This window comes from Netta rufina (assembly GCF_964035555.1).
Source record: "Netta rufina genome assembly, chromosome: 1".
NCBI lineage: Eukaryota > Metazoa > Chordata > Aves > Anseriformes > Anatidae > Netta > Netta rufina.
In genome coordinates this window covers 173,987,676-174,000,993 of record NC_140123.1, presented here as the reverse complement: position 1 = coordinate 174,000,993, position 13,318 = coordinate 173,987,676, and the positions used below count along the sequence as shown (strand labels likewise).

At 45.3% G+C, this 13,318-nt stretch overlaps 1 protein-coding gene across 1 annotated transcript; it reads right to left on the bottom strand.

Moving 5' to 3' along the window:
- Positions 1-947: 947 nt before the first annotated feature.
- AMIGO2 (adhesion molecule with Ig like domain 2) lies at positions 948-12,946 on the bottom strand (the record flags this gene model as incomplete). The annotated part of the gene is made up of 2 exons (XM_084290418.1): positions 12,902-12,946; positions 948-2,586 (listed from the first exon to the last, which is right to left on the bottom strand). The coding sequence occupies exon 2, from the start codon at positions 2,511-2,513 to the stop codon at positions 948-950; it is 1,566 nt and encodes a 521-aa protein (XP_084146544.1). The 5' UTR covers positions 2,514-2,586; positions 12,902-12,946.
- Between the last annotated feature and the right edge of the window lie 372 nt (positions 12,947-13,318).

Sequence of the window (13,318 nt, the reverse complement as noted above, 5' to 3'; positions counted from 1 at the left end):
AGGTTACCCCTGAACAGAAGCAGCCCACCCCTAAGATGAAGCAGGAGCCCTGGTGACAGTGTCAGGCTTGTTTACCACACGTGACACCAAGCATACTGTGAACATTGAAGGTTTAGACAAATGATAACAAGCAAACAGATTATTGCAGCTTACTGAGCTTATTGAGTTACTGCAGATTAGCTTGAGCCCTCATGACTGAGAACTCCCCTAAGGCAATTACAAAGGAGGTAACATGTTAACTTTTACCAGTTTTCTTTATGTGTCAATATTTGTAAACAAATACGACTACATTTCATAAACAATCCCTTGAATAAGATTGGAATAAAATGAACACACACATTTAAAGTTTTCACACAGTTCTCAGAAAACACATTATCAGTTTATGGCCATAAACTTTTATCTAGTACTGCTAGGCATCCTGGTGGCAAATCTAATCTTTTTGTTAAGATCAGTCTAGGAAAATTATTTTCCTCCATGATTTTAATGTGAAGATTTTATGGACCTGTGAAAGGAATGGCAGGAAGGCTGGGCACTTTCCTCTGTAGCCACCTCGGTTTGCTCGTATGCTCCTTGCAGGGGAGGGGAGCACTCATAAGAACCAAGAGTCTTGTGTGGGAGTCAGCATCTGCCCTGAGAAATCAGCTGTATGCACTGAAAGTACCTCTAAAAAAGCACAAGAGATGGCTGCATACATCCCAGAGAGTAAAAACCAAGGCTAGGCTTTCACCAATGGCATTCACATGAATGCCACGCTGTTTGCTTGTCTCAAGCAAGGTATCCCTGTTGCATGGCCCTGCACTCACAAAGGAGAGGATATGCAGTTCAAGGACTGACAATAGATACTTTTTTTAAAACATTTTCTCTCTTTATTTCTTTTTCCTGATGGCTGCTACAAGCAAAGGAGGTATTCAGACATGTGACTGCACAATACAAACACAGGCAGCAAACTAAGTTGATGGCATGAAAGGTGTATCTGAAAACACAGAGTTGACAGAATCAGAGTCGGATTTTGTTCGAGTGGTTTTTAAGATACTCTCAGCTATGGCATTGTCATTAGGAAACAGTTTTACTTTTCCATTCTGACCTTGTTTTGGTTCGTGTACAGGTTCCAGGAAAACCACTCGTTTGCCAGTGCTGGCCTTCTTCTCATCGGCAGGCAGCTCTTGAGGTGGTGTGGAGTTCAATATGGATGAGTGGGCACTGCTTTGGTTCAGCTTCCTCTTCCTCCTCTTTGTCTTGCATTGACACGGGCAGGGGGTCAGATAGAGATAGAGCAGTACTAAAACAATACTGGCTACACAGGCAGCAAGGGTGGTAAAAGCTGTATTAAATGCTTCATGAGCATGGGACCTGTTAACTGTGAAATTGCTCACATTTATTCTAACCTCTATGGTTTCATTCAATAGTCTTTTCTTATTTATTGCAATGCAGGAGTACAGCCCAGAGTCCTCTAGCTGGGCATCTGTTATCTCCAGGCTCCCATTATGAAACACCCTAAAGTTGCCTGTCTCCCTGTCTGGCTCCAGCAATTTATTGTCTGGACTAACCCAAACAAAGTGCGTGCCTGCATCGCTGATTCTGCTGTCACAGTGAATGATCAGCCTGTCACCAACCTGGGCATCATGAATAAACCCAAAGGCTTGGAAAGAGCTGTTGATGGTGCTTTCTGAGCAATTCAGAAAGTTGTCATTCAGTAAAGGCAGTTTATTGTAACCTCTTGGGTCCGATCGCAGCAAACAGGTGTACTCGCTTTTGAAGTCCATGACAGAGTTGAAGTGCCTTTGATACCAGAAGATCAACATGGAGTACAGTGTACAGTCACAGTAAAATGGGTTGCCGTGAAGATAAACTCCACTGAGATGCTTGGCTGGCACTGAACTCAGACGCTGGATAGGCATTGACTGGATGTGATTAAAGGAAACATCCAGCAATATGAGTTCTGTCAGCTTGTGTTTGCCAATGTACAAGTCCAGCGGGAAATGCGAGAGCGAGTTATAGCTTAAATACAATTTCTGCAATTTGTACAATCCTCCAAAGGCTGAAGACTCTATCTGCGTTATCTGATTGTTGTACAGCAGGAGAACTTCCAGGGCCTTCAGCTCCTGGAACACAGGGCTGCCCAGCGTCTTCAGGCTGTTGGACGACAAGTCTAGGTACTTCAGGTTTGGGGTTGTGGAAAAGCTTCCAGTGATAACGCTGCTAATGCTGTTATGATTGATTATTAAAGTGTTCAGCTTCTCAAACAGCACCGGGACCCATTCAGGCTCTAAGAATCCAATTCTGTTATAACTCAGATCCAGCCTTTTCATACTTTTATAGAGATTTCCTGGCACCCGAGAGAGGTTTTTACTGGTGCAGCTTACGATATCGCTGGCACAGATGCAGGCTGTTGGACACATCCCCGGGGCACTGCCACAGACACTCACTGTGAAGACCAAGAGGCATGCCAACCCTCTGCAGTTCACCTTACAAACTCCAAGTCGAGTAGGAAGCGTCCGGCAGTTTAAAGACATTGTCGCTGGCTCTTAGCTGGCTCCCAGTGCTTCTTGCCACAGATTACATGTGCAGCTAGCTTTGCACTAATCGCTGTCAAAAGAGGAATACAGAGGTACAGCACATTAACATTTAACATTCATACCCTGCCTGATTTCTTATGCATGCTTTCTGAACAAACACAGTGAATTAATCAATGCTTCATACAATTAGTTAGAAAATCTAGTTGTTAGATGATCTTAGCTTGGCGCTGGCTTTATGTAAACATGACGTTCTTCACTCATCTGTAAACATTCACATTAGAGACATGTTTTTCTCTTCAAAAAAATGCAACCGTTCTTCAGTCTTGGACTAAGGAATGCAATTTCTGACAATTTAAAATACATGTAAATAAATAAAAAAAAAATCGGAAATGCTCATCTGTGAAACTTGAATGGACAATAGCATCTCCTAGCTGTTTCCAAATCAGCCTAGGCAAAAAAAACTTCTCGTAGAGAGAGGAGGAAAACAAAAACAAACAAAAAATCTTATCCAAAAATATTGCCTTGTCTAGCAGGGAGCAGTTATGATATGTGTTTCTTCCCAGAGAATGCCTCACATTTTTAAGCAAATAATTTTATAAGTCTCTTTAACTTTAAAGGTCATATGATTTATTATTATTTTTATTGTTAATTCAGTAACTGATAGTTCAGGAATCAACAGTCCATTTTTAAAGTTATTCAAGTTGTTCAACTGGAATGCTTCATATTCTGTTACTTCTACCTTTGCCAAAATAATTGTAGGAAATTTCCCATGCCTGTGCCTACCTCAAGCAGAAGTTTTGGGACCTTTCAGTTAGGATGAGTCAGCCATTTCTCAAAACTCATTAAAGGGGAAAAAAAAATGTTTTGCTAATTTTTCTTCTCAAGTAATAAGAACAAAACCTATCATATTCTTCTGAGAATATTTTAGTGTCACTATAGTTTGAAGCAGGGACTTAAAATTTGTCAGGCTAGTGGTTCCATGCCAAGGTATATGTTTTTTGCCATCTCCTAGGAAAATGTACACATAATTAGCAGAACAATGAACATTTATTTTCACTCTTGCTCTCCCTGGATACCTGTTAAGAGTTTGTCAGTAAATTCCCAGGTGAATCCATATGCATTGATTATCCCCACCCCTTCACAGATCAAGCGTGGTATTCAGCTCCCACATATTAAACTTGAACTCATTCCTCCAGTCTCACCCACCCATTGGTACAGTATCTGAGCAGGGAACCCCACACCAACAGTTGCTCTGGGCTGCTGACAGTGATATGTCCCAGAGCTGGGAGATGGAAGGATGCCAAGGGGCAGCAGGGAGAATCAAATGGAAATTAAATAGAGAGAAGCAGAATAGAAGGAGTTGTATTTGTTGATGGGGGGAGATGGATGAAGAAAGGATTCAGATGTTAAAATAAGACCTGGAAGGTGGAGGACTAATGCAGAGATACAGACAAAGAAGGGGTTAACGGGAAAGGGAAGATAAGAGATGCATGGAAAAGGAAGGGCAAAGCCAGAAAAGGAGGATGTTAATGGAGCATCATCATTGTAGCTAATGAAGCAAGCATGAGATAGTTTGGATGCCATCAGGGCACAGAACTCAGTTAAAGCATACAATAAGCCTGGGAAAGCAGATAGGGAGGAAATAAATGACATAAAAGGGTTAAGCATAAGAAAGACAAGTGTTTCAAGAGGTGAACGTTAAAACACACTTCTATGGAGAATTTGCATCTGCTACTTGTGAGTCTAAGATTACCTATGCAATCAATTAATTAATGTGAAATGCACTAATTTCCACTTGTCCCCCAGTTCCTTATTTGTTGAGGGATTTCTTGAAACAGCAAAAATCCCATGGCTTGCTGTAGCTGAGCAAACCAAGCTACCAGGGCAACTATGAGAAGTTCCCATGACAGTGTTCCCACATCGCCCAATTGAGGAATTCAGGAAAATATTGTTACCAGTAGCTGGCCTCAAGGACAAGGTCTATGTGACTGCTAATCACAAGGGGGTTGTTTTCTTGCAGGTGGGGTTGTTTTCTTGTAGCTGTTTGTCTGAGTGCTTTTGACCAATAATCTTGTGTGAAACACTGTCCACCCCTGTTAAGTTCTCTATAAAAGTTAGGCTATTCGGGCAATAAAATGGAGCATGATCTGACTCTACTGTGTGTCTGTCGTGCTTTCGGCCGTGCTTCCTGCAACATATGGCGCCCGAACAGGCTGAGACCTGAACAGGACCCGAACGGAACATCGCAGCTTCGCCGGGACAAACATCGCAGCGCAGCGGGACACCAGCGGCGCCGGCACATCCGAACGCAGGTAGACCAGGAGACCAGCGGCGCCGGGACCAGCGGCGCCGCGACCTCGCCGCGCCGTCGGGACTTCGGAGCGCCCATCCGACCGGCGCTTGAGCGGACCGGACACCGGCCCAGAAACACGGTACACAGGACTCACGGTGAGGCGTGGTATTCCCGCTGAGACACGCGGAAAACCGCGGGAAACGGAGTTGCGGCGGGACGTGGAATTTGCGGAGGGCCGCGGGAAACGGACTTGCGGCGGGACGTGGAATTTGCGGAGGGCCGCGGGAATTACAGTTGCGGCGGGACGTGGAATTTGCGGAGGGCCGCGGGAAACGGAGTTGCGGCGGGACGTGGAATTTGCGGAGGGCCGCGGGAAACGGAGTTGCGGCGGGACGTGGAATTTGCGGAGGGCCGCGGGAAACGGAGTTGCGGCGGGACGTGGAATTTGCGGAGGGCCGCGGGAATTAGAGTTGCGGCGGGACGTGGAATTTGCGGAGGGCCGCGGGAAATTGACGTGATCACACTGCGGCGCAGGCCGTCCGGAGTCGAGTTGCTACGGGAGACCAGAGGCGTCAGTGGACAACGGCAGCCGACCCTCACCGTGTGGCGAGTCGGCACAGAGCAGAGGGGCGGAGATCAGGACCCTGCAGCCTGTCTGACGTAACCATGGAGACAGCGGCAGCAGCGGCTGTGCTGCTTCTCTCTGGCATTCTTTTTATAAGAAGTTATCTTGCAATGCAAAAAAAGACTATTCGTCCCCAGATCGGTGTTATAACTATGTTTCTGGATAACATTCCGTGGGGTTGCCACATTCTACAGATTACTAGTGACAATTTAGCTCTATTGCGGGGCAGGAGTGCAGAGACGCAGATTACACTGCCAAATGACCACCGGCAGGCTCGTTCACAAACAGCTTCTAGGGTTGCAGCTGGCACGGCCTGCAGCCGTATAGCAGACGTTACACTCTCTTTCCTAACTAGTAATCATGTGTCTCATCCATTTGTGGTGAATGGTCAGTGGCAAAAAGAAAAGGGGGAGAGTAAGGGGCGACAAAGACGGAAACGGTGCCAGGAGGATGCCACTGACACTAACAGCACGGGTAATAGGAGTAGTATAAGTGACACAGGTGCAGGGCGGCGGTGGGTGCTGCCGCACTGCGGGGCACTCTGCCTGCTGCTCGCCCTCGCCTGCCTGTGCACTGCTGCCGACGGTGCTAGAGCAAAATGTGAAGATTGCTCAGATGGCAGTGATGAGAGTGCTTGTGTGAAGAAGACGTGTGCTGAATCTGACTTTGTGTGCAACAGTGGTCAGTGTGTGCCAAACAGATGGCAGTGTGATGGGGATCCGGACTGTGAAAATGGGTCTGATGAGAGTGCTGAGCTGTGTCATATGAGAACAGTGTCATGGAAATGTGATGGTGAAAAAGACTGTGACAGTGGAGAAGATGAAGAGAATTGTGGCAATGTGACTTGTAGTGCAGCAGAGTTCACATGCAGTAGTGGGCAATGTATTTCCAAAAGTTCTGTCTGCAGTGGTCAAGGTGACTGCTCCGACCAGTCGGATGAATCTTTGGAGCAGTGTGGCCGCCAGCCTGCACCTCCGGTGAAGTGTTCTGTGAGTGAGGTGCAGTGCGGCTCAGGTGAATGTATCTACAAGAAGTGGCGATGTGACAGAGATCCTTATTGCAAGGATGGAAGTGATGAAATTAACTGCTTTTCTCGGACCTACAGGCCAGACCGGTTCAGATGTGAAGATGGGAACTGTGTCCATGGGAGTAGGCAGTGCAGTGGTGTGAGAGACTGTCTGGATGGCACTGATGAAGCAAACTGTAACAATGTTATTCAGTGCTCTGGACCTGGCAAATTCAAGTGCAGAAGTGGAGAATGCATAGATATCAATAAAGTGTGTAACCAGCAGAGAGACTGCAAGGACTGGGGTGATGAGCCCCTGAAGGAATGCAACAAAAATGAATGTGACTGTCCAGCTGGGTTTGAGTTTGTAGACAAGAGAAACTGTGGAGACATTGATGAATGCCAAAACCCTGGTATCTGTAGTCAAATCTGTATCAACCTGAAGGGTGGCTACAAATGTGAATGTAGCTATGGCTATCAGATGGATCCTGCTGCAGGAACCTGGAAAGGGCCATACCGGTACAAAAATACAAATAACACCTGTGATTACAATGACACTGCTAAGCAGGGTTTAGGGGTTTATAGCATGGAGACAAGGGGGAACAACTACAGTGTTTGGAACAATTGTACAGCTTTGGCCTTACCTCCTGATGTTTTTCTGACTTGTGGGGATAGGGCCTGGCAGGGTATCCCTGCAAATGCTATCAGATGTCCATGTTACATAGATAAACTCATTGTATTTGCTCCTAGCTTGTTACAGTTGCGTGAGATCACCAGACATAAATGGACATTGCTTGCATTGGATTGCAATGATAATGTTGAATTGTGTGGGGTTGCAGCTAGAGCGGCATTACCAATTTCAGTGCCTGGAGTGGCATCTGCGGCCACACGTAACAACTTAGAAAAATTGGTATGCTGGGCCGAGAGGCAAGCCTATGCCACGACAGAGATACTTGAGGAGATGTTACCAGATCAAAATAGTCTGCGACATCTGCTTTTACAGGATCAAGCTGCTATTGACATCTTGCTTTTGGCTCAAAGGAATGGGTGTGAGGACTTTAAGGGAATGTACTGTTTAAACCTTTCTGATCATAATGAGTCAATTCACAAATCCATTACTTTCCTGAAAGAGCACATGAGAAAGATTCAATATGGTATCAATCCTTTCAATCAATGGTTCACTGACTTGTTTGAAACAAAGTGTAGATGGTTGCTGGGTTTAATCACAAGAGGATTAAGGATTTGGTTTATGGTGGTGGTAATCATCGTTGTGTGTTGTAAGTATAGCTAAAGAGTTACTTGTAAAACTGCTGTGTCAGGCTTGGTTTGCTCAAAAGAAGAAGGGGGAATTGTTGAGGGATTTCTTGAAACAGCAAAAATCCCATGGCTTGCTGTAGCTGAGCAAACCAAGCTACCAGGGCAACTATGAGAAGTTCCCATGACAGTGTTCCCACATCGCCCAATTGAGGAATTCAGGAAAATATTGTTACCAGTAGCTGGCCTCAAGGACAAGGTCTATGTGACTGCTAATCACAAGGGGGTTGTTTTCTTGCAGGTGGGGTTGTTTTCTTGTAGCTGTTTGTCTGAGTGCTTTTGACCAATAATCTTGTGTGAAACACTGTCCACCCCTGTTAAGTTCTCTATAAAAGTTAGGCTATTCGGGCAATAAAATGGAGCATGATCTGACTCTACTGTGTGTCTGTCGTGCTTTCGGCCGTGCTTCCTGCAACACTTATTCCCCTCCTCCCTAACACTCTGCCAAGCTGACAAGCTTCTGTCTTCTGCCAAGTCTTCTATTCTTAAGTCAAATGGTAGAGGTTGTGCTATGAATCTAGAGAGCTGAACCTTCTAATGACCCATTAAAAGAAGAAATATGAAGGCAGCAGGAGGGGAGAATTCACCTTGCAAAAGAATTTATATATACATTGGGTTTAAATGTTTGTGTTACCCAAAACTATATTAAGAGAATGACAGGGCAGCCATATCAAATATTCAAAAATTAGTATCACAATTAAGGTTTTCTGTGTCATTTAGATTTTTATATACTGCCCTTAGTTACATGCTCACTTAGATTTCTCCCCTCCCAAAACCTTTTCTCTTACTGTGCACAGGATCTGTTGAAGAACATGGAAAAGAAAGGGTGATTAGGGTGATTACACCAAGAACTAAGTAAATGCCTGTGCATGACAACTGCAACATATCCTAGCTTCTGCTACACAATTCCTGTGACATCAGGCAAATTATGTGAACTGGTGACTGTTAGAAAATCATGAGCTTATTACAGTCATCAGCCTGAGACTCAGCAAATAAGGAGCTTGTATATGTTAAATCTGGGAAGGGCTGATCTGAAGAAGTGTCAAGATGAGAGTCAAAATTTTATGACTCTAGCTGACAGCTTTGACTTTGAGTTTTTTTTTGATTTTTTTTTTGATTTTTTTCCTTGCTTTCCTGTGTATAAAAGAGATATAGAAACATAATGTTAAGTATAAGAATATTGTAAAAATAAATTAATTTATTATGAATCTTGATACTAAGATTTTATTCTAAAGTCTCATAGGTTTTTAGGTCATTCTGAAGCATCTAACAACATGGGGTTGTCAGTGGGAAGCTAGGAACCAAGAGGAATTAGTTTTAACCAATCCTAAGCACCTAGCTGGGGTGTTTTTGCTAGACAGCTCATCGTTTATGGAAACAGTTAATAGATATAAGTTCATCTAGAGAGTGAGACTTATAAAAGCATAAGAGAATTGAACATAAGGAAATGATTCTTTACTCCACTGTGGATTTGTATGGCAAGCAGTACATAAGGCACAATGGAAACACTGAAAGATGTAAAAAGATTTTCCTAACTGCTCATTTAGTTAGCACATTGCTCGAAACAAGGTATGTGAAAACTGTATATCATAAAACCAGGTGCATAAAGACTGAATTATAACACATTCACAAAATGGGGGATAATTTAATGTTGCATAGGTTGCCTTTTCCACTAATATTTGACTGTCTGATTTTGCAGCCTCTGCAGACTAATTTCTCATGGAACTGCACTTGTAAAAAGATGAATGGCACTTTCAAAATCATCTCCTCTGTTGAATATAACTGCAATCCTGGAGATACTCCAAACAGAAAGTACTAGGTCAATGCCCAGTTTGAGAAGGCTTACCAAGTTGAATACACTAAATAGCCGTGCATGTTTGTTTCTGTCCACACCTACAATTAACTCACTAGAAACTCTGAGCTCACCTGCAACCAAATCCCAAGGGCAGATTTGGGGCTGGTGTAAATCATCATAACTTTGACTTCAGATGGACAAACTTGTTTGGCTTGCTTGGGAAGGCAAAGCCAAATTATGGATATCGCACATATACCAGGGGCCAAGCCAGGTTATTCTGAAAGCACCCTACCAAGCAGAAACCTTCCTTGCTGTGCCCAAATCACAGTGCAGTGCCTTCAGTCTCAATAGGACCTTTCCCTTTCTGGAGGTTTGGGCTGCTGAGATGCAGCTTGTTCCAGCCTTTGAGTACTTGTGTTCCCCCAAACTTCTGCGTAACTTACACAGGCTGGTAGCAAAGCTAAGCATACTGAACACAAATATTTATAATCTATGTGATCATCTGAACCCTTTCAAAATGCCTGCATAAAGAGTTAGGTGTTGGTTATGTGCAGCTGTTAACTGGCAAGGAAGAATAAGGCTTACAATCAGCCTTATGTTAAAAAGCATTTTGTTTCATCCCAATAACATTACTTTGGGTCTTATAAAAGTATCACTTTGTAAATTTCAATATTACATATTTTCTCAAGAATTAATGTTATTAGATACTAGCAGCTAACATGTGTCAACAGGCTCTGGCTAAGTACTTCACCATTTTTACTTCACTTCTGAATGGGCTTGGTAAATGGCTTTTTTTGAGTGAAGGGCATGGTTGGGGGGATTTGCACTTGAATTCTTTTCAAATAAATCATTTCTCTGTGGTGTTAAGTGTGATATTTTAAGTTAACTGCCAAAAACACAGTACTTCCTGAGATGAATCATCTGTGCAGTAATGGTGCACATGTTTTTTAACCATTTAAGAAGAAATGCAGGATGTATTCTCATATCACAGAGAATATTCTCTGTTGTCAGTAACAGTTGACTACAACAGATCAGCTCCTAGATGATTTGGCTCCTGGTTTTGATTTTTTTTTTTTTCATAAGTTTTTTTGAATTAATAAGCACCCAGAGCTGCTTATGGAAAGTGGGAATGCTGGATGCCTGTGAATTTCCTCATTATCAGTTATCACTGCAAAAATCAACTAATGTCTTAAACAGTCATTACCATTTTCTCTGGGTTCTCTCTCCTATTAATGCTACATTTGTAATCTCTGCACCAACTTTCTGTTTCTTCCAGGAAAACCTACATACCGAACTATTTCTCTCAGTTCATTTGAGACTTTGCTTAAAAATATATATATGTGGCACCATTTTTAATGTAAGTAGTGAAAGGGACTGGAGATTACAAGTTACCTGAATGCTTTTGCAAACACTGTCACTAGTCTTTTCAGTGTTAAAGTGGATCAATCTGCTTTTACAGTAGGAATAACATCTTCCTATACACTGGTGATGCAAACAGTCTCACTCCTGGCTGGCACTTTCTGCACAGTGAAAATGCAAATATTTGTATACACCCCCCCACTCCCCCACCCCAATGTTGAGTTTATAGAATCACAAGCTCAAACGCTAGAAAATATTAAAGACCTCAGTACAGACTTCTAAAAGGTCCGTACTATTTCCACATCTCCTAGCTCTTTTTATGCCACATCCTTGCACTTTATACAGTCCCTTAGCCCATCTCACCAGCCCACAAGTCACTCACCCACCTCTGCACCTTCCCATTGAATTGAATGCCCACACAGTTGCTCTCCCCCTTTCACTTTTCTAGATATCAGATGAATCAAGGCCTTATTAGTTAAATAGAATAACAGATGAAATGAAATTGTGGTGGCTCAGGTGTCAAAACCGTTTCCTCACAGTCCTTTTTTGTTATGAAGAAAATCATACTTAAGAAAGCTTTCATCATGAACAAGGGGGGGGGGGGGGGGGGGGGGGAAGACCATAAGACCATCCAAATGGGGTTTCAGTCATTTATAGCAACAATATTATAGAAGTACAATTAGTAATACTTTTAAGCCTAACTTTACAAATCCTGCTTAAGTACACGATAGAACCATTAATTGCAAACAGACTAGTGGCATCTCACATGATTAATCTTTCTAAATGTTAGACTTACTAGGAAGGTCTGCACACACTTCCATTCTGTGTGTGGTGGGGAAAGAGTCCAAGGAAACATAGCTGTAGTGGCCACCTCACATATCTCCAGGTTTCACTCTGCTTTTAACACTCTAGGATGCGAAGGCACTCTGTGTCGAACCTGCCTGTGACAGCTGGGCTCAGCATTTCTGACGGAGCAGATCTGGATTACCCAGACATCATAATCTGTGATATTCAGTGACATGATGGACTGGGGAGCAGAGCCTGTTTGTGATCTACATCTGGGTGATGCCTTGATATACTGGACTAAATCCCTGAACTGGGCTAAGCTGTGCTTGGTGCAGGACCTAACAGAGATGAAAAAATGGCTTTACATCACCTTTGCAGCAAGCCGATCCTGAGGTCAGCCTGGCAAATGGAGTGGTCTCTCTGGCCAGCACCTGGCCAGACCTCAGCAGTGCTGAACTGGGGAGGAATTTGTCCCAGTAAACCTGGCCAGCTAAAACTATTTTCTCCCATACATCCCTCACCAAAGACCGAATCTCTCTGAAGACAGACTTATTTATTTCTTTCCACCCGTGGCAATTCACTTGGCTTAAAGAAAACTGAGCAGCTGGGTGACGTGCCACGGGTCTGAGCTGGGCTGATCGTGGCAATTTGGCTACGGCACCACCATCTACGTGAAGTCAGCACCCCACAGCTCCTGCTGCTCTTTAAGAGCGCAAGGGAAATATGCTCAGCGGACCAGCAACGCACCCCTTTCGCCATGCTTCTCTGTAAATCAGGCTGCGCCCTAGCTCCAACCTCGCGGACGACTTCAGTTGCTAAGGAGATCGCCCAACAATTAAGAAAAACGCAGTGACAAGCAGCGGTGCCTCACTTACAGCACCACCAACCAGTCTCCAAGCGATGCCAGATCCCACGAAAGTTTACTCGCCCAGCGGAGCATCCCCACCGCCTCCAGGAGCTTCTCCCACAGCCTAAACTTCAGAGCCCCCACCCCCGCGCCAAGGGGGCTTGGGGCAGCACCCCGAGGACCAGTGCTGGGACCCGGGACAAAGTTTTGGCAACCCTTTCGGAGGCGAGCAAGGCGGGGAGCAGCTCACCCCGCAGCCCACCGCTCCCTACTCTCCTCTCTTCTCCTCTCCCCCCGCCGCCTGCCGGGCTGCGATTGCCTCCGGTCCCCTCCTCGTCCACCCCCGGCGGGCAGCGTTACCTGCAGCGCCCGGCGGCCGCCTCATGGCCGGGGAGAGCGGTGCCGGTGCCGGCCCCGCCGCCAGCCCCGCATGCTCCGCTCCGCTCCTCTCCTCTCCGGCGGCTGGGGGAAGTTTGGGGCCTCAGCCAGCGCCGGCAGCACGGCTGAGGATGGTGATGATGATTATGATGATGAAGATGATGATGATGAGGAGGATGAAGATGATGAAGGGGGAAGGCAGGAGACTGCCAGCCACAGCAGCAAGCCGCGGGCTGGGGCTTTTATCCCCTCCTGCCCCCGCCCCTGGTCCCCGCCGCCGCTTCCCCTCGGCGGCAGCGGGACGGAGCCGCCGGTGCCCCGGGGAGGGCCGCGCCGCCCGCCCCGCTCCGCCCCGCTCCGCTCCGCACCGCCCCGACCCGATCCGCCCCGCTCCGATCC